This window comes from Dermacentor albipictus, chromosome 2, assembly GCF_038994185.2.
Source record: "Dermacentor albipictus isolate Rhodes 1998 colony chromosome 2, USDA_Dalb.pri_finalv2, whole genome shotgun sequence".
Lineage (NCBI taxonomy): Eukaryota > Metazoa > Arthropoda > Arachnida > Ixodida > Ixodidae > Dermacentor > Dermacentor albipictus.
The window spans coordinates 56,111,715-56,130,917 of record NC_091822.1 but is presented as its reverse complement, the minus strand read 5'-3'; the positions used below and the strand labels follow the sequence as shown (position 1 = coordinate 56,130,917).

Genomic DNA, 19,203 nt, shown 5'->3' with positions numbered 1-19,203 from the left:
TTCCCTGGATGTGTGCATATCAGGCTGTAAATATACAATATACAAAAGTGCAAGTTAGCATTATTGTAATTTTTTTCCAATAGAGGTGCCTGAACTACTTCATTGACATATTTATACACTTTTGTTTCGAAGGCCATTTCTATGGTTTTTCCTCCTTTCCTGAGAAAGCATTTTCTTGATACATAACTAATACAGTAGTACAAAAGCAAATAACGATGCACATACTGCTCTTCCGCCTTGTTTGTTGCTTGGACATTGTCACTGCTGTTACGAAAAATTTTGTTTTTGCAGCTCAATATGTGCATAGCTTCTCATGCAGGTATTAACCGCTTTTTGCCTGCTAGCACAGAGGAGTAGCCATTAGAAGGCGATTCAAGAAGCCACTTCGTCAAGACCCATAAAAAAAGGATCTTCAACTACCATCTCAGCAGAGTCCGTCAGGTCGTAGAAAATGACTTCGGCATAATGGCACAGAGGTGGTGCATCCTGCGCTGCCCGTTCAAAGCTAAGGACGACAATGGGAGAAGGATTATCTCTTTTTGCGTAGTTCTGCACAACTTCCTGCTCAAGGAGTCCCCCACTTCTCAATCTACATACTGCTCTCCTCGAATAGCTGACTGTGTAGACTGGCAGGGAAACATCAGTGAAGGCAGCTGGAGGGCTGAGGACAGCAGCAACAATGCACTGCCACCTCTGTGTAGCACAGGCTGTCACTCAACCAGGTAATGAAGTTTTCATGCGGCACGTTAAATGGAATTAAGTATCCCTAAACATATAAACTGGGTGCTAGCATTACTCAAAAGTCATGTAATAAAAGCGACGCATGCATCCTTTTTTAATGATTAGCAATAGAAATGCGAATAATAATTGTTCTTGTGATAAGTATGCACCTGTTTTAAATGTTAATATGACAATAATTTTGTTACATGTGGTCTGCTTATATAATCTGTGACTATCATCTGTGAGGCTTGTCTAAGCACATCATCAGACACGCTTAGTGAAATTCTCGCTCCAATCAACACTGCCAAATTGCCCGACAACACAGTTCGTCGTGTAATCATTGCACACGTGTTGCAAATAAATAGAAACTTTCGCTATGTCTGTTGTCCTGTCTGCAAGAAGCCACGCTTCACGTGGAAGTGTACAGAGTGGTTATGCTACAGTGTGGTCATTCAAAGTTCACACTCGGTGGTTTTCTTCAAGGGTCAATATCAATAGCATTATTTTCACATAGGCAACCTATTGAATACTGCATCAGCAAAATACATAATTATGGAGAACTTCCCAGGAAGCATGCAAAATTATGCCTTTGGGTAGTCCACTGCCTGCTACTGCTACTCCTGCATATGCATAATTGTGCGATACTTCTTTCTTAAGAGCTGCCTATAAATGCGGGACGCCCTTGCCAAGTACTTCGTCACTGAAAGATGGCCCTTGGCAAGAGTCCATGATCATGGACAGAACACTGTACAGTGGTGAGTAAAAAGTTTATTGGATACTGAGGAGGGTCCTTGTATTAGGCGAAATTCAGCAACGAAGCTAATTTTGACATATGTCCCTTTCCTGCTTCGCTTCCATCACTTTGTCATGCATAACCTTTTGTAGCGCCGTTATTGCATCTATTTGCTGATGCGTATTAAGTAGACGCAGCTGTTGGGCAATTGTCATACTGAAGAAGTATGGTAGGTCGTGTGCTTCTTTCGATGACTGTGATGCTTTTACTGCACGCAGTTGCTGTAGACACTCTGAGGCAATGTCGACATGTGACACTGATTGTGCAGATCTGAAAAAAAAAAGAAAGAAAATGGTGTATACTTGAGCAACATAATCCTCACACTGTGTGTGCCCTTATCTTACCTGGAATCAGTGGATGACAGTCTGGGGATCTTACGTGGCCTGTTCACCCACAGGAGAAAATTTAAATTTACATTGTCAATCGCACGCTGTGCTACAAATTCACATAATATCTGTGGATAGAATAGCACGCATGCATGCGGACTTCTTAAGTGATCCTAATGCAACTACTTGCCTTTCAGCATGAAATGCTGTCTCTTGGTCTGTATCCCCACTGTACCTTGACCAGCAGAAGAAAATGCTGTTACCACATATAGATTGCACTGAACCTAAACAAAAGAATGAAGTCAAGCTTATTTTCGGAGATTTTCAGGTCGGCACTCTTAAAAAGACTACTTTCACCAATCTGGTTCGATGACTGCAAGTGTAACGCAATGTAGCGACAATCCTGCTCCAGAAAGCTCATCCACGGAACTTGCATCATAAGTGGGATCCTCCAGCTGGCTTGGCTCGACGACCTCCATGCTGCTTTCCGTGCTTGCGCTTTGTCAATGCACGACTGGTGCTCTGTGTTATGTGTCATTCACCAAAAAAGCACGCGAAACACTTTTGACCTTCAAATATTCCTCACAGCTTTGTAGAATATTGTTTGCTTGAAGTGGACATGTACTGTTGCTTTATTAAAGCAATGCAAAATTACATAGGGCAACTTGAGAAATAAGATCTTTCAGTGGAATTTTCCAAATGTGTGCCATGCAGTGATGAAAATACGCACTGAAGCCACAATACATTGAACTCAGTGCAAGTTCAGTGCAGTTATTTGGTTCTGTTGACATACGAGTCCATTTATCCTTTAAGGCGGGAAGACGAGCTGAGCTCGTGAAGCGCATAATTGCAAAGGAAGATAAATCACAAGATTAGCTCGTTCAGTGCTTCTTTGTTATCCATGCAGGTTTGCAGATTATTTGAGCTCCTGTAATGGCCTGCACTTCTTCCGGAAAATACGCATGCGTTTTATGCTTCTATGTAACAGCACATATTGCGAGGACCTGCTGAAGAGTAATGTTCACAGTGCAGACTCTGTTTCGTTGCTTTCTGTCTCCATGAAAATGTAATATGTTTGTCAGAGGTCCTCCCTCCTCAAACATCGGTAATAAAGGTGATCACTCCCTGGGGACATATTCCTATGAGGTACTTGGCTGTACAGTAAAACCTCGTTAAACCGTACCCGCTTAAACAGTAGTTTCGGTTTAAAAGTAGTAAAGTCAATTCCCCGACTCAGCGGCCATTGAACATAATGTATTTTGTATCCGCATAAACCGTACCAGCTTATTGCGTACGCATCGGTTAAAACGTAGTGTTTCCACTTTTCGTCGCGCGAACACGGCGGTGCGTCGTCTCCATCGGGCGGCCCGGCAGAACAACAAGCCTCAGAGATCGGTACAACGGCCTCCAAGCGCCCTGTGCGTTTGCACGTGAAGCCGCATCAACATCAACATCATTTCGACGCCGCATGGACGCCATGCCGGAGAGCGTTGTGGCATCGTGCAAGCGAGGACTCGGGTCATGCCGAAGCTAGGATAAAAAAAGACGCCGGGTGCTCAGCATAGAAGAAAAATTAGACATCGTCCGTGCTACCGAACGTGACACGAAGAAGTCGGCGCTGGCCCGCGATATGGATCTGCTGTTGACTATAGTGTGTGGCATTTGGAATGCGAAGTTGCTCGGCAGCGCTGCTGCGACCGCGAAGAGATGTCGGCTACGAGGTTCGACTTTTCACCATCGTTGCCGCTGTTGTTTCCGAAGTGTCAACTAGCGACAGTGATGAGGACGACACGGAAAGCGACAGCACGGGCTATTCAGGCCCGACAGTGGCAGAAGCTGCGCGTTACGTCAGCCTCATGAATGCGATCGTCGCAAGGAGAACAGGGGCGCGATAACGTAACTATTCCAAACGAAAAGTTTTCCGAACTCCGGCACCCGGCAATGAAAAAGGCGCCCCGGGACTTATGCAGCACTACCGCGCGCGTGCACGGAGAATACGTAACGCCAACGAGGAATCTGCCGTACGAGTGTTTGCCGAGAGGAGGGGTCTGGCTGAGAAGCTGGCACGCAGCTTCAGTAAGTTTGAAGCCGCTGTCGTCGTGCTAGGCCGCCGCGATATCAAACGAAAATAACATTTACGTCCCGCGAAGTGAATAAATACTGCATGTTTTTCCCCTTTCATCGCACTCTCTCTGAGTTCCGTTTTCGACAGATAAGTGGGCGATCTCATGCTATTTCGCTTAAACAGTACTACCGTTTAGTACGTACTTTTTCCGAGCTCCGGCCGACTACGGTTTAACGAGGTTTCACTGTATTTGCTAGATTTGTACTGGGACCAAGTCTGACATCTTGGTTGCAGGGATGACGGCCGTTCAAGCTTCATCTCAAAGCAGTCGACTATGACCGCTGCCTTCTCTTCGAATGAGTCGAAAAAGGCTTGAGGCATTGTCCTCCCTATTGCATGCCTTCAGGGCCATGACATGAGAGGCTTCAGTCTGCAAAATGCAACATGTAGCCATTTATCAAATATCCGACATATGGTTGATTCTGATATGTTAAGGCGGTAAGCGAGGTCCTGGTATGGCAGGTTTAACTTCAGCTTCATTACGAACACTAAAAATTCTTGGAACTTTCCCAATGAGTTTTGTGGTGTGTGCTTAACAAATGTCTCTAGGAGGTTGAACACAGCCATTAGAATGCTTAACAAATGTCTCTAGGAGGTTGAACACAGCCATTAGAACTACAAAATATGGAAGACCTGTGTAGAATTACACTTTGTTGAGGTCTTCACGCAAGGATTCAAACATTTCCATTTCCTCTTCTTGCTTTTTCACCGTGGCCAGCTCAACGACTAGTTTGCCGTAATCTTTCTCTAGCAATTGAAGGTCTCAGCACGTGAGCTCAGTTTGGACTTCTGCCTCTGGAAAAAGAAACAGATCAACAGAACTGCCTGTCAGTGTGAAACTCGGGACACAATAAAATTGAAAAACGTTTAGACTAACAAGCTTGGTAATCGTATGCACACGAACATGTCGTTGTAGTAGACTCCAGAATGGGGCCCATTGGAATGGGTTCATCAGGCTCTAGTTCCGAGCCTGTGGCGTCCTCAGGTAGTGTTGCAGGCCTCGTGGACTGCTTGTACACTGCAGCAGCATGTGGCTTATTCTGCTGTCGCCGTTCACACCACATGTAACGCGTGGATGCAACCACAGTAGTACGGTCATAACGGCCATGGCCCAGCCGCAGACTCGGCGCCCAGTCTGGATTTCCATCATCCATCGAATTGGCAGGCTTCCCTTTTAAAGAACACACATGCAAATGCATTAACTGCACACATGCTGTGTACTAATTGCAATGTAAAGCGCACAGTTGGCAACCTACAGAGCTTTGACTAGCGCTTTCAGAAAAAGCTCGTCTGAACGCTGCCTGTAAAAATCAGTAGCAGGAAAGAGAAGCGGCTAGGCAAGTTAGCTATAAAACGGCGTAATCTGAAAACGATCCTACCTGTGACGAAGCCCAGCCACACAGCACACAGCCTGTGTACAGTTAGCAATCTACAATGCTTTGACTAGCGCTTTCAGAAAAAGTGAACGCCACGAGTAAACAAGCAATCTCGACAGCAGGAAAGAGAAGCGGCTAGGCGAGTTAATGTTATAAAAAGGCGCGATCTGAAAATTACTTTACTTTTGACAAAGGGAAGACTGCAAACACGGACATACTTCTCATCCTTCAAGTCATTTCTATTTATCCTTGCCTGCCAAACGCTCCGGCGCTGTTCAGACGAGCCTTGTTCACATTGGTTCTCAATAACTGCGGGCAAAGTCAACAGTCCGATGTGTGGCTGTGCCTCGTCTTTGGTAGCAGAAGATTCACTTCTTGTTCTGCAGCCAAAAATGGCACAAATTGTCATCGTGAAGCCGGAATTGTCGGTCTTCTACTACTGCAGAGTGCACGACCCAGCACGATCTCTGCAGCAAGTGTTAAACATGGCGGTTTCCGGTTTCCTGGCTTGCGGATGTGACATTGATGCAACCCATGTATACTGAAAGGCGTAAATGACGGCGCATTGCAGATGCTCCTAGCCAGGAATCCTCGCACTGTTTCTGGAGTCGTGAGTCTATGCCAAAGTTGTGATGAGTTAACCCATTCGCTTCTTCCGCGTTCCGTGCGCTGCCATCCGCGACATTTTTTGAGCGTGCGGCGCGACCGATGTCGCTGCAAACAAACCGCGATAACTTGCGCTAGAAAAGCCATAGCGTAAAAAAATGGTTTTATTTTGCTCTCAAAGCACGCACACATTTCCAGAATTGGAAATTCTTTTGTGTATGATAAATCTTAAAGCACTCTGGCATGTGAAGTGCGACATTACATTTTTCACACTCCCAACGGCTTTCACTTCTCTTCCCCTGTGCTTTGCAGACCACACATCTTCGAGACGGATTTTCCTTCACAAATGCAGGTATCTACAAAGGGCTTGATAACGCTGCCTTGGCATCGGATGGGAAGAACGGTGTGCTAATTACCGATCTGTGTGCCCAATATGACTGAATTGTGTTTTTCTTGACTTGGCCTATAAGCACACATACGGCGAAGAAAACCTTCATCTCACCTGGCGTTGTGGGAAACCAAGACCGATCGGGTACTGAAGCCTGTTTCAGAACAGCAAATGCGTTCGTTTCATAAGTCTTCGCCGATCAAGCAGCTGAACGACATCAAAGCTGTCAGATTTGCAGAGAGGGCTAACTGAACAGTTCTCTTCATTCCTGAATTCCCACTGAACAAACACTTTTCCACTTTCTTGTTGCTATCAGTCGGATTCCACTTACAGTCTTCTAACTTCGGTGCTTCGCAGGCGGCGCGCGATCCACATCTGATGAGTTTGACTTGGCGTCAGAGCCTACATCCTCATCGGACGAGTCACTTTCAGAATCACTGCTTTGCAGGTCATCTACAACTACAGTGTCGTCGCTGTCATCATCATCACTTGCAAATAGAACCGATTCATTCTCTGCCTATGCGAGAGGCTTGCGTCGCCATGTTTGACTCAGAAACGTGGGCTTGGAAAATACTTTTCTCCTTGCAAATATTTGAGAATCTTGCAGACAACTATCTCCACCTGGTGTAAAAAGTAGTAAACAAAACCAGGAAACACTTTCATGTGGCGCCATCTCTTATTTATTGCGATAACTAACGGTTTTCAGTCGGACGGCGTTTCGCCGTCTTTTGCCACTTCGGCCGTTTTTCCACTGCACGGTGAATCGCCGTCTTTTGACGCGAATGGGTTAAGGGCCCAAACATGGTCCGTCCGTTCCGCCCTCGTCCGCACGGCCAAAAGGCGGGTGGTGTCGCAAAATTCAGTGCACGCTCAATCCGTACGAGCGGATCGCACACGCACTCCTATTGGGCGGCGCGGCCTGTTGACAGCTGGCAACCATTCGGCGGAGCAAAGGTTTTCAAGATTGGCAACTACCTTTGACAGCAGACGACACTGGCATATTTTTTCAGAGGTGATTTCAAGTTTCCGCGTCCCAGTGAAAATGCGACTCAAGGCTGCCACATTCTGTTCTGCAGCCACATGTGCTGCATTGGCACCGTCCTTCTTCGAAACACTGCACAGTCGTCTTATCTGCGCCACCTTTTACAGATGTATTGCAATCTCATCACGTCGCAGCATGTGACATATTCTCGGACGATTACTTTCAGTGCGCTACCTTGGCTGGTTAAACGAAACCTCTCGAGTTATCCAACGTGCTGCTTTCTACGTCATGCGAAAGTGATAGTGTGGCCGGAGGTGATTCGTCCAAAATCCCCGTGTTCGGCAAGGCTTCTGTAGTGCTAGAGCCACCTTGCAAGAATACTGGCTACACGTGCATCTGTCGCGGAATATAGCTGTGTAGGTCGCCAAGACATACCTCTTTACCACTGTCCACCATAAAGAAAGCAAAACACAAACAAGCAGGCAAAGAACAAACACACAACAAAGAATTACGAATACACATGAAACATTCGTGCAACGGTCAGGCAATGGAGGAACTTTTCTTTTGCAGCATGAAATGATTCGGCAACCTGACCTAAAATAAAATATCTGAGACTGGGCTGTACTAGCACCTGTGCAACTGCATGCAATGAGCTTGTGGATACACGGATACTGGCGCAGGCAGTGGCCCGGTGAGAGGCTGCAGCACGCATACACTGTTGTGAATTCGAGGAGCGAGGAACCCGAGCTATGGGTGACGGCAGCTATTGCATCCTAGTGCCATGCTGCCACCATAACGAGGGAAGCCTCTCGAGTTCCTGACCAGAACACACACTGAGTGGGACGAGCTATTTACACAGCAGTGGTGTGGCTCGACTGCTTTGTCGGGGCCTGAAATGTTTGCGACTAGGGTGTACCAACGCCTGTGGATACACAGATGCTGGTGCAGGCAGTGGCCCGGTGAGAGGCTGCAGAACACAGACACTGTTAGGAATTCGAGGAGCGAGGAAACCGAGCTATGGGGGACAGCAGCTATCACACCCTAGTGCCGTGCTGCCACCATAGGGGATGCCTCTGGAGTTCCCAACCAGAACACACACCCGAGAGAGACACATATTCACATTGCAGTGGTGTGGCTCAGCAGCATTGCCAGGGAATCAAATGTTTGTAACTGGGCTGTACCAACACCTATGCATCCACATGCAATGAGCCTGTGGATACATGGAGGCTGGCACAGGCAGTGACCCAGTGAGAGGCGGCAGAACAAAGACAACATTGAGAATCAGAGGAGTAATCAGTCCGAGCAATGGCTGGTGGCAGCTATTGCATCCTAACGCTTAGCTGCTACCATAACGAGGGATGACACTGAAGTTCTTAAATGCCACACAGCATTGCCGAGCTAACATTTTAACTGCGGGCTGCTGCAAGTCATTCTATTTCTGCCGGCTTAGCCAAAATGTTCGCTACTTTAGCTATTGTGGAACTGTGCCTCTCTCTTGGTATGTTATCAAACAGGTGACCGAAACTGGGGAGTTGAGATTCACTCCTGGAGAGCTGATGGACATGTCTATGAGGGCACTGTGATATCCTCTGGGTCAGCTGTGTTGCGCACACTGCCAGCAGGACGTCGGCCTTGTTGGCAGGCAGTTCCGTGTGCCGCCGTCTCCTGCTGGGCCCTTGTGGGGCACCATGGCCCCCACTGAGCTGTCTTTTTCTGGCGCTCGTGAGATGCGAGCGTTGTGTGCTGACCTGTAGGCGAATTGTTTGCAGATAATTACTTGAATAAGTACATATTCATATGGGATGAAACCATAAGTAAATTACGTATATTTGTAAAAACGGGCTTACCATTTGAGAAGAGGAAGTCGTTAAATCCGCGCAGCCCTCACTGGTATGCTCCAACAACGAATCACGATCATTGCCATGACTGACCCCCTTCCAGACGTCGCCCGAGGCTTTGGCGTGTCCACAGAATGGGAGCTGGCAGTCCCCGATCACCAGCATGACATCCCCGAAGAGCTTCTCGGCGGCGGGCACTGAGTTCAGTCCACACACTAACACATTTTGATCCCACACAGGCTATAGAGAGGTCCACCTCTCCACAGTCACTTCTTAGGTTGTGCACCGCAACTCCGGCTTGGCCTGGAATGAAGGTCACCTTCAGATCCAATGTTGTGCATGGCTTGAGCACCGCAATGCGTTCGTAGCGCCCAGAGCACGGCATTTGTGGGCTCAGTCTTTCAAAGTCGCACTAGCCGCGTCCCCATGCGCAGCATGCACGGGCCGAGCCAGCGTCTGTTGCTGCTTGGCGGCACCGGTGACTGGGAACGTGAGGCTTCTGCTTGCGTCGCCATATGCGGACCATGTCGTTCAAATATTCTTCAAATGGTGGAAGGTCCTCGAGTTGAGCAGTATCCATGCATACGACTCGCATAGAAGCAGGATTGTAGCCAGTCAGTCTTCGGAGCCGCCATTGCCGGGCAATCTATGGCCTGGGCTGGCGAACGCCGCACTGCCGTTAGGCCTAGCGGCGCGGCAGTCGGCGAAATCTTCGAGCACTCAGAAATTCGTCAAAAATGGGCCCACCTTGATGAAAGCGGTGTCCACTTGTGCCACTGAACTTCACGGAGACGATGGTACAAAATTTGAGAGATCCGGGTTGAATGAACGCAATTAGAGACGATCACTGGCGGAGCCGAGGTGAAGAGCGTTCGTCACCGCCCACACGCGCCTCGTGTCCCACAAGAGGCGAGACCCCCCTTTCCATAGTCTGGCAGTGCAGCTGAAAATGAGTTCAATTAACGAGTGGAACCGTGGCCTGCACAAAATAAAGATCAGTGAGATAGCCACTTATAGCGTCCAGCATCCTACACCCATGAATGATAGGTAGCAGTAAGCATACTGGCAGATGAAAGTGCACCGGAAAAACATGTAATGGACATACTTTGCAGGCCCAAGTCAGTTTAATGCACGTTATTTGCTTATGACTTGGCAGAATGAACATGAGGGGGCACCCTTGTGGGCCACCATGGCCTCCACTGAGCTGTCTTTTTCTGGCGCTCATGAGATGAGAGCAGCAGCAGGCCTGCAGTCATATTGAGCCCTCCTGCGGGAGATGCCAAATTATGTGCCAAGTGAGCAAAATATTTAAGACAACGAATAGGCCATAAGAACTGGCAATCTTATTTCTACATCCATAGTGGCTCACAATTAACATTACATGAACCTCAAAGTACTCTTGAAGCAACGCTATAAAGAGAAACACCACATCAGCTAGGAGTGACAAAGTATTTTACAAAAAGTGGGTTGTCGTTAATCTCGCAATAATAGATTTGCGCAATACCACGTTTCCAATGAGTCCAACAAGCCACTCATAAAGTATGTCGGTTATTCCAAAAGAAAATGGAGGTCACCTAATCTTTCTTTTAAAAATTTCACGCTGAAAACCGAACACCGTTGCTGTGACGTCATGGCTTCCGAAGCAATCGTATTTGGCTGGCACTGACTCAGTAAAATATCATGAAACTTGCCACATGTAGTGTTTGGCCCCTTAGAAACACAGTGTGGTCAATCTTTAACAATAAAGCAGTAACGATGGGTCCTAGCAGACGCCCTCAACATTCGTGACGTCACGGCAACTGAAAGGTTGCTTTGACAGCCGTATTTCATGTGCAAACAGAGACAATTATACTAAGTCCTGTCTTTTCTGTGTAATCGTTTCAGTTGGTGTTACGTTTTTCGTGCTCTTATGTTCTTAATTTCAGAAGGCCCAGAAAATGAAATGCATATATGCACATGGCGATGGACTTACCTGCGACCCGACACATAGCAACACAGAAATGGCAATACGTCATAAAAAAGCCACAGCCTTGTCTTCGTCACTGCGGAACTACTATTAGTCTTTTCCATCTTGTTCAGTTCCTTGTGGAACTTATCTCTCAAGTACTGCCATTTTTTGTTTTCATTCGGCACCTTCAAGGAGAGAAATAAGGTGGGAAATGATCAGAGGATAAGAGCATATCACAGCCTATGCAACAAGAGTTTCAGGTCATGTAGAAATGACGTAAGTGTTGTGCAATGTCTGCCCGAGAGGAAATACGCCAAAAATAAACGTGCCGCTGCACGGTCACATGCAAAGGGTGCAGTTTCCTCGATCACTGTATCACATGGCAATAATCACGCGTGTACACGAGTGCATGAACATTCTGCGTGTCGATGACGGTTCGAGTTGCCCACATGGCAACAGCATACAATGCTGTGATATTTCACTCGGGCTGCCCATTAATACGGAAGCCCCAGTGGCAATCAAATTATGTATGGAACTGTGCCACTGCATGGCCGCCTTGGTTGGAGGGCTCGTAGGTGCACTTTCATACAGGATTTCACCCTTCTACACAGTTTCGCTCATGGTCCCCGGTTATTCTGTTCTTATATATGTAAATAAGTGTTATTTTGTACTCCAGCTTTGGCCGCGATGGTGTGGCATGGATGTGACGCTACGATCATACACAACAGCTAGTGACGCGTAAGAAAGAGCGCGAACTTCGAAGTATCAGATTTGTGCCAGGCGCGGACATGCCCGTGACGTTTAAAAGCTGCCTCTTTGTTACTATTGCCTGCTGTCAGAGAAACTTATTACGACAACCGAATCATCCACGCCGCACACAGTTACGTCGCCCGCTGCGAAAACAAATTCTGCACGACGTACCACTTTTCAAGCAAGCGCATTCCGAGTGCCAGTATATTAATATTCATTCATGGAAACATTCCTCTGTTATATATTTATCTGAGTTTCGTTTTTTGTAATGTCAGGCCTAAACGTCAGGCCTTCACACACGTGTACCCTGGCTGCACGTGCATCACAATTACACGTGCACATGGCCTCGCTGCATGCAATGCCCTCACGAATGCGTGCTTAACATAGTTAAATCGCAGTAGTAAATGAGCTTGATAAAAGGCACGCACATGTCTTCGTTATAACACTGCACTTAATAAGTGGTCAGATTTCGATGCTTACCTGTGAAGCCAAGGCGTTTTCCAATCGCGTTACAAGTGAGTGTGCGCTTCAGCTGGTCTTATAATCAACATGCATCATGTCGTACAATTGAGGCTGCGACTGAACGAGCAAAATTAAATCCTCTATGACATCGTTATTCCAAGCTTGTGAGATTTGAGAAGTCTCCGGCTGTATCGACATGTCGCTCTGAAAAGTTGCTAAAAGCATCCATCTTCAGGCAAAGCAGGAAGATGTCCTTGTGCGACACCTACATATATACCATCAGTGAAAAGGTGGAACCATGACGTCGAGCAGTCAACCTTCGCAATGGAACCCCCTCTCACGGCAGACACACACATCGCATGTAGAATATTTGTTTTAATAATAGTCTAAATTTATTATGCATATATGTGCCAATTTTTACTCATCTTTGGGAAATTTTGCAGGTTTAGCACCGTGGCTAAAGTCACAGTGGCGTTCCTTTGTTTCCCAATTAGTGGCGGGAACTTGGAGTGGCGCCCTCCCGCGAGTGGCGTCACGGCCATGACGCCGCTCGCTGTTGCTCCACTCGCGCGCTCTCGTTCCATTCGTGTATGCTTGGGGTATCGGTGGCTTGAGCAGTGGCGTAGCAACAGGGGGGGGCCGGGGGGCCGTGGGCCCCGGGTGCAAGGGGCCAGTAGGGAGGGGAGGTGTCATATACATCTGAAGACACCCCTCTTTCCGCCGGCTGCACCCGAGGGGGGGGGGGGTGACCGAAGACCTATGGGCCCCGGGTGCAAGACGACCTAGCTACGCCACTGGGCTTGAGCCGTACTTATTGATGCATATGTCGGCTTCTTTCTGCCGCCATGCCTGAACGACAGTTCCTTCAAACGCCGCTTCGGCCTCTTTCTGGCTGCAGCCATGCAGTTCCAAAAGCATATTGCACTAAAAAATTTGGGCCAAGCAGCCTGTGTCAGTTTGTCAGACAGATTTGTAATGTATATTCCTCAGGCAACAAACACCAGTAAATTGCTCAAGTGAGTCGAACGTGTAGCACGGAAAAAGGAATATATGTTGGTACATTCCTTGTCGTATTCTGCAAACAGCTGCAAGCCTCGATTAGGTTTACTTGAAATTACAGCCACTTAAACACGTGAAGAACGACCTAGTTTTGAGAAGCAGTTAAAGAAGCAAGTGGTGCTAGTAGAATCTAAACTGCAGTGTTAAGTCCTTTTAATGCCGAGCGTTTTTGTGAAGAAATGCAAAAATTCGATATAATACCATGAACTACTCATTGTGAGCGAACCGGTTTTAGCGGATTAAAATCAAGGTCACTGCTGTAGAAGTCATATATAGCTAGCGTTTGTGATATACTTGTTGCACTACGACAGGTTTGGTATCATAACTGGATTGTTATATGCTGTTTTTGTGGTTGTCGACGCGCTCATGAAAAACCCGTGATGGGCTAGTCTGCGCTCCTTCCGCTGGCGCTGTAGCGTTGCCTTTGAGAACTTCATTGTTGTCTAAGAAATAAGCTCTTCAAATAAATTTTTGCGAACGACAACGTCGCAAAAATATATTTTACAGCCGCGATAAGTATACAAGCAGACGGAACGTGAGCGAACGATCGAAAACACTGCAGCAGGCTCCCCGACACCGCCGAACCATTATATTCTAGTACACTGTAGCCCAAATGCAGCAGACAGGCGCAAGTCCCTGCCCTGACGTTACACGAGTGGTGCTCGCAGCGCCTCTGTAGTTCGTTATCTGTGCATCGCGGAGACATTATCCGCAGCAGACGGTGCGCAGTGGCATTTGCCTGCTCAGCTGTGTAAACTTTTTCGTTATCTAGAAGGTGATAATGAGCACAAAATTTGACAGGGATGGGGGAGAACACAGGGCAAGTGCTCAGTTACTTGTGATGTTTTTTTTATACATCACTTCAAAAGAAACTTTTCCTCAGATTGTCAGACATGCGCATAGCAGAGACAAGCATCACCTTTCGTTATCTAAGATCTTAACAGCGGGTGTACTTGCCTGGAATAAAAAAAAAGAAAATAAAAGCGCAGTGTAAGTTAAATTTCAGCCGCCAACAAGCAGGAAGCGTCGAAGCTGGCCGCGTCTGTTTCAAATGTTTTGTCATCGATTGCTTGAAGCAGACGAAACGAGTTCTTGAAGAATTGTTTTTCTAATGCTCTAGACCACTTTAATCGCAAGGTGCTACTTAAATGCATAGCTTTTCTTTTTAACCGTCAATCTATAATTAATTTCTCTATCCATCTATTTATGTATTTAGAAAACGAAATACGAAGAGCCGTGGCCGAGACATCAATGCATGTCGTCTGCTACGAACCCGAACATACACTGCGTAGCTGCACCGCGCACTTGCGCTACAATCCAATGGGACGTGCAACTATGAGGCATAACAGAATCCTGATTTAATCGTGTATAATTAACATTGACCACAAAACTTTTCCAAGCATGTGTATCTCGGAATGATATAGCTTTCTTTGAAACAGTAACAAAACTTCTCCGCAGTCAGGGAACGCCACAGCCTCGAATCGAAAAGTGCTGTGACTATTTCTTCATACGGCTGCCGCCTTAATCGATTGCATAGCGCTGCTTGGTGCTTCGCATATTGCGGGCTCCGAAAAATTTACCGGTCTGCTGTAGGCAGGGCCCGGCAGCTTGCTTCCCTCGGTAACATTCCCCAACAACAATGCTTTTAGGCGATTTCATAATAAATAAAGAGATAAATGGGAACCTTATGAGAAACGGCTGTGTGAGAACAGAATTCGATGCACCATATGAAAAGTTTATCCTTTCTAATCACGGCATGACATTGATAGGCATGCCATAGTTATGGACGTGCTCTTTGTGTGTTTCACTTTAATGCATGATTCTGCTCATAATGAGTGTGCCCAAGCCCATTCAGCATTGCTCTTTTGAGAGTCACCTTGTAGGAGCAAATAAGTTTGCTTGTGTGTGCACTTTTGAACCTTCTCGGACAGTAGTGGGTGTAGCTGCATGTGTATATGATATATGTGCTAGCTGTGGTTACCCGCCGTGGTTGCTCAGTGGCTATGGTGTTAGGCTGCTGAGCACGAGGTCGCGGGATCGAATCCCGGCTACGGCGGCCGCATTTCGATGGGGGCGAAATGCGAAAACACCCGTGTACTTAGATTTAGGTGCACGTTAAAGAACCCCAGGTGGTCAAAATTTCCGGAGTCCTCCACTACGGCGTGCCTCATAATCAGAAAGTGGTTTTGGCACGTAAAACCCCATAATTCAATTCTAGCTGTGGTTGAAGTTATGACACGTTGAACCAAGTAATCGCTTACTTTCATTTGTGCCTTTTGCACACATGCAGTAAAGGCAGAATATGCCACAATTCGTAATCATGTTGTAGGGCTAGCAAAGTGTAATTTGTATTGGGATACAAAAGAGCAGATTGATATGCATAAAACTTTTAAGTGCAATAAATTCAGATTTTATTGGGAACTCATTTGGATAGTTAAGTGGGCCATAGTATACCTTCTGGTGATGATGATGGTGAAATTTTATGGTGCAAGGCCATCTCTGGTGAAATAACGCCATGACAAGATGTTTTTGTCTAGTCAAGGTAGGGTCAAAGACCGATTTTCCAAGCATTCCACACGTGGTGAGCTGAGCACCAGGCCAGGGGAAAGATTGTACCCTCTGTAATATAGGTGGGTACCTGGCAGCACTGGGGATTGATCCTCGCACCTCCTACATGCGATGCGGATTCTCAACCACTTGGCAACCACTGCAAGAATACTTTCCAGTCAAATAGAACCGTGAATCAAGTGTTAATTGATTCATTGTGCTAATTCATCTTTACATTTTCTCCCAGAACGCCACACATTGTCAGCCCAACGTTCCCAGCCGTCGCAGCACAGAGAATGCCATGAATTGCATTCCCCTCCTCAGGTGGTGCAACCTTTGGATGAAGAGGGTGCCTCTTGCACTGTGCCAGGTAGGATAACTCATTGAATTCTAACATCTGACCAACGCTGTTCCCACATCGAGTTATGGATCAATTCGCTCTCGCCCTACCATATGCTAGCCGTCTTGGTTAGCTCAGCTGGTAGAGTGACTGCTCCGGTGTAGCGGTGGTCCCGGGTTTGAACCCTGGTCTAGGACAAATTTTTCTTTCAATACGAAGTTTCTTTGGAAGCTGTGTAGCTTTCCTTTGTAGTTGCATGGCTGCACTTGGGTGAATGCAGATGAGTAATTATTCCCTTATCACTGTGTACGCTTATAAGTGAATAGTTTTTCAGTCATAGCAAAAGACAATTTATAAGTGCTTACTAGCCTTCCAGTGTGTTTCTTCATTTGCAATGCTTGGGGACAACACGACACAATTTCTCCAAGCTACTTGCAAAACATGCTGCATAATGATGACAGTTTTAGGTGATTGAAGAAGCAATAAACATTATAAACCCGTCTCAAACCATTCAAGCTGTCTATTAAATATTCCTTTTACATACATGAAGGCCAGTGAACAATTGCACCAAATTTATTGCAAGCAGCCCAGTAATTCTAAAGTATTATTTCAAGGGGTTGGGTTGGCATGGTATTAGCTTATGGGACCAATCGCCTTCTTTTTTGTTTTCAGAAAGCAAGACCTAACATTACACTAACAGTGAGGCATGCCACTCACTGGTTACTGAAGCGCTTGCCTGCCTTCTTTTTCTGGCCCCTATCGATCATGACCCAGCCCAGTCTCTTTTTCATTTGGCTCATTATTAGGCTAGCAAGAAGGGGAGGAAAGCAGATTTGTGACCTTCCATAACTGAAAAAAAAAACATTATGGTGCATTAAATGGTACGTGCTGCACTGAAACCTTTTAATGGGAATTTGAGCAATGTCAAACTCTTGTGCAGTGTGAAACTAGTGTAAAATAGGGTTTCTTGCATTGGTCACATGCCAGATAAATACACGGCATCTCTCATTCTGCTTTTCAGGCCTTCAAGTACCCTGACCCTAATTCAAATGTTAAATGTGGTGTCCAGTGTGTGATTTCATGAGGGAGTAAAGGCAAATAGTTGTTTAAGAGAGCATCTTATGCGCAGAATTTCTGTGCGCACATGATTGGGCAGATTATAACTTGCTCCAATCATCTTCCTTTAAAAAAATTTTTGGTGCAGCATGCCCTGAACCTCATCAAGCAATGGATTCAAGCCAGGTGTCTCCCCAACATACCCTTTTTGAAGAAAATGATGGACAGATATCTGCTGCTTAGCTTTTACTTTTTCCTCTAATTAGTTAACCTGCTCAGATGCAAAGTACAACAAGGCCAATCTGAGCACCCCTTAGGTTTTTTTTTTATTCTAGGTATACGTAAGTCAGCGGGTGCACTTGTCTTGCGACTTCCACACAATTATAAAGACACAGAATGATTCTGTAGATATCCGGGAGGCAGCAACTAGCATTTTTTCGTCTGCTGGTCTTGTAAACAGAAGTGTGACAAGAAAGGCATCAAACAGCACAAAGGGCCCACCAAAGCTAGGTTTGGACAAGGAAAAACTTGAAATTTGAAAGGTACGTGAGACATGGTAGAGGACTTTGCCTTGCAGTGGGCGTAGTCGGGCTGATGACGGTGATGAATAAAAATTACAACTGGAGCTGCAGATTTGGTAGAGAATAAGGCACAGCACCATATACTACTGCTTATATTCAATTATTATGAGAAACATGATTTTTTTTCAGTTTTAGGCCTCGGGTGGTTGCAGTTTTGGCTAAGTTTATTTCTTGTTAAAATACCTCCCCACATGGGACTGCTTGGGTCGGCTTGTTACTGACTGGAGTGCAAGGCTGGTAGGGCATAGTTTTTAATGCCACAAGGTCAAGGTTTGCCATTAGGAAAAAGAAACAAAGCATCTTATTTGCGCATTGTAATACAATCATTTCTGGCCGTCTTTTCAGATTTCTTCCTTCACTTTATCAAGTTTGGAGCACTGGCAGCCAGGAGTGAAGTTGAGGTGAAAGAAAGAGTGAAGTTGTTTGGACGGCATCTTGCATCAAAACTGGCCAATGTTGCTCCCCCTAAGTAGTTTTTTTTTTCCACCCATTTTGCTTTCGTGAAAGTCACATTTTTGTGCCGATTTTGTATTGCATACATGTAGCTTGTGCCAGTTTGCCTAGCATCATGTCATCCTTTGTTAACAATGTTCAGATGCTATCTAGATTTTTAAAATGGTTGATACATCTATTTGTGATGCCTTTTCTAGGCATTACCTTAACTTTTCCCAGTTCATGCCTTTTGCCACTGTCTGCTTAACCAATGAGGTATTCATTATGCAAAATGGAAGTGAGGCGGGCAGACAGGACACAAGAATAGAGAAGTGGCCAACACGAACGCCGACGTTCGTGTTGTCCACTTCTCTTGTGTCCTGTCTGCAGACCTCACTTCTATTTTGCATAATGAATACTTACTATCTCAGCTTTCTGTCGTTCTAAGGGGTGTTCATTGCTCAGTTGTGGCTCTTACTAGATTGTTTACATCGTTTTTATATTTACATTGATGGGTAGCAGTCCATTCAGTTCTTTCCTTTTACCTTTCCACCATTAGACATGTACATTGCCACTGTGTGCTTCGTCTGTATATGGTGTGCTCATTGCTCAAGTGTAGTTCTAACTGGACTGTCTACCTTTTTTAATTTTGAAGTGGTCGGCAGCACTCTTTGTTCAACTCATTGCCTTACCTTTTGTTTTTATTTATGCATACTTATCTCGTGCCACCTTTCATCACCCTGCAGCAAGCAGTGTAGGTCTATGTGGACTACTTGTTCTTACTTTTTTGGTTCTTAATTTCAATACATTTGGCTGCGGTCATTTCAGACTCTTAATTTCAGGTCACTGCCTTAGTTATCTTTCAGTTCTTTTG

The 19,203-nt window shown here is 46.0% G+C and overlaps 1 protein-coding gene across 5 annotated transcripts in view; it reads left to right on the top strand.

Annotated features, from left to right (window-relative positions):
• The window catches only part of LOC135901827 (uncharacterized), a 118,943-nt gene that overhangs the window by 74,483 nt on the left and 25,257 nt on the right, over positions 1–19,203 (top strand). For 2 of the 5 annotated variants that reach the window (XR_010564278.1, XR_011512025.1), the window contains 2 exons: positions 16,168–16,290; positions 18,243–18,608. The exons of 1 other annotated variant lie outside the window; for it this stretch is intronic. Coding sequence is in view for 1 of the 4 variants with exons in the window: in XM_070533601.1 (XP_070389702.1) it covers positions 1,448–1,475; positions 16,168–16,290; positions 18,243–18,298 (207 nt within the window). In the remaining 3 variants the exon portion in view is untranslated. Of the gene's footprint in view, positions 1–1,377; positions 1,476–16,167; positions 16,291–18,242; positions 18,609–19,203 lie in introns of those variants that run through there. 2 more of the 5 variants (XM_070533601.1, XR_011512026.1) reach the window with 2 other exon arrangements.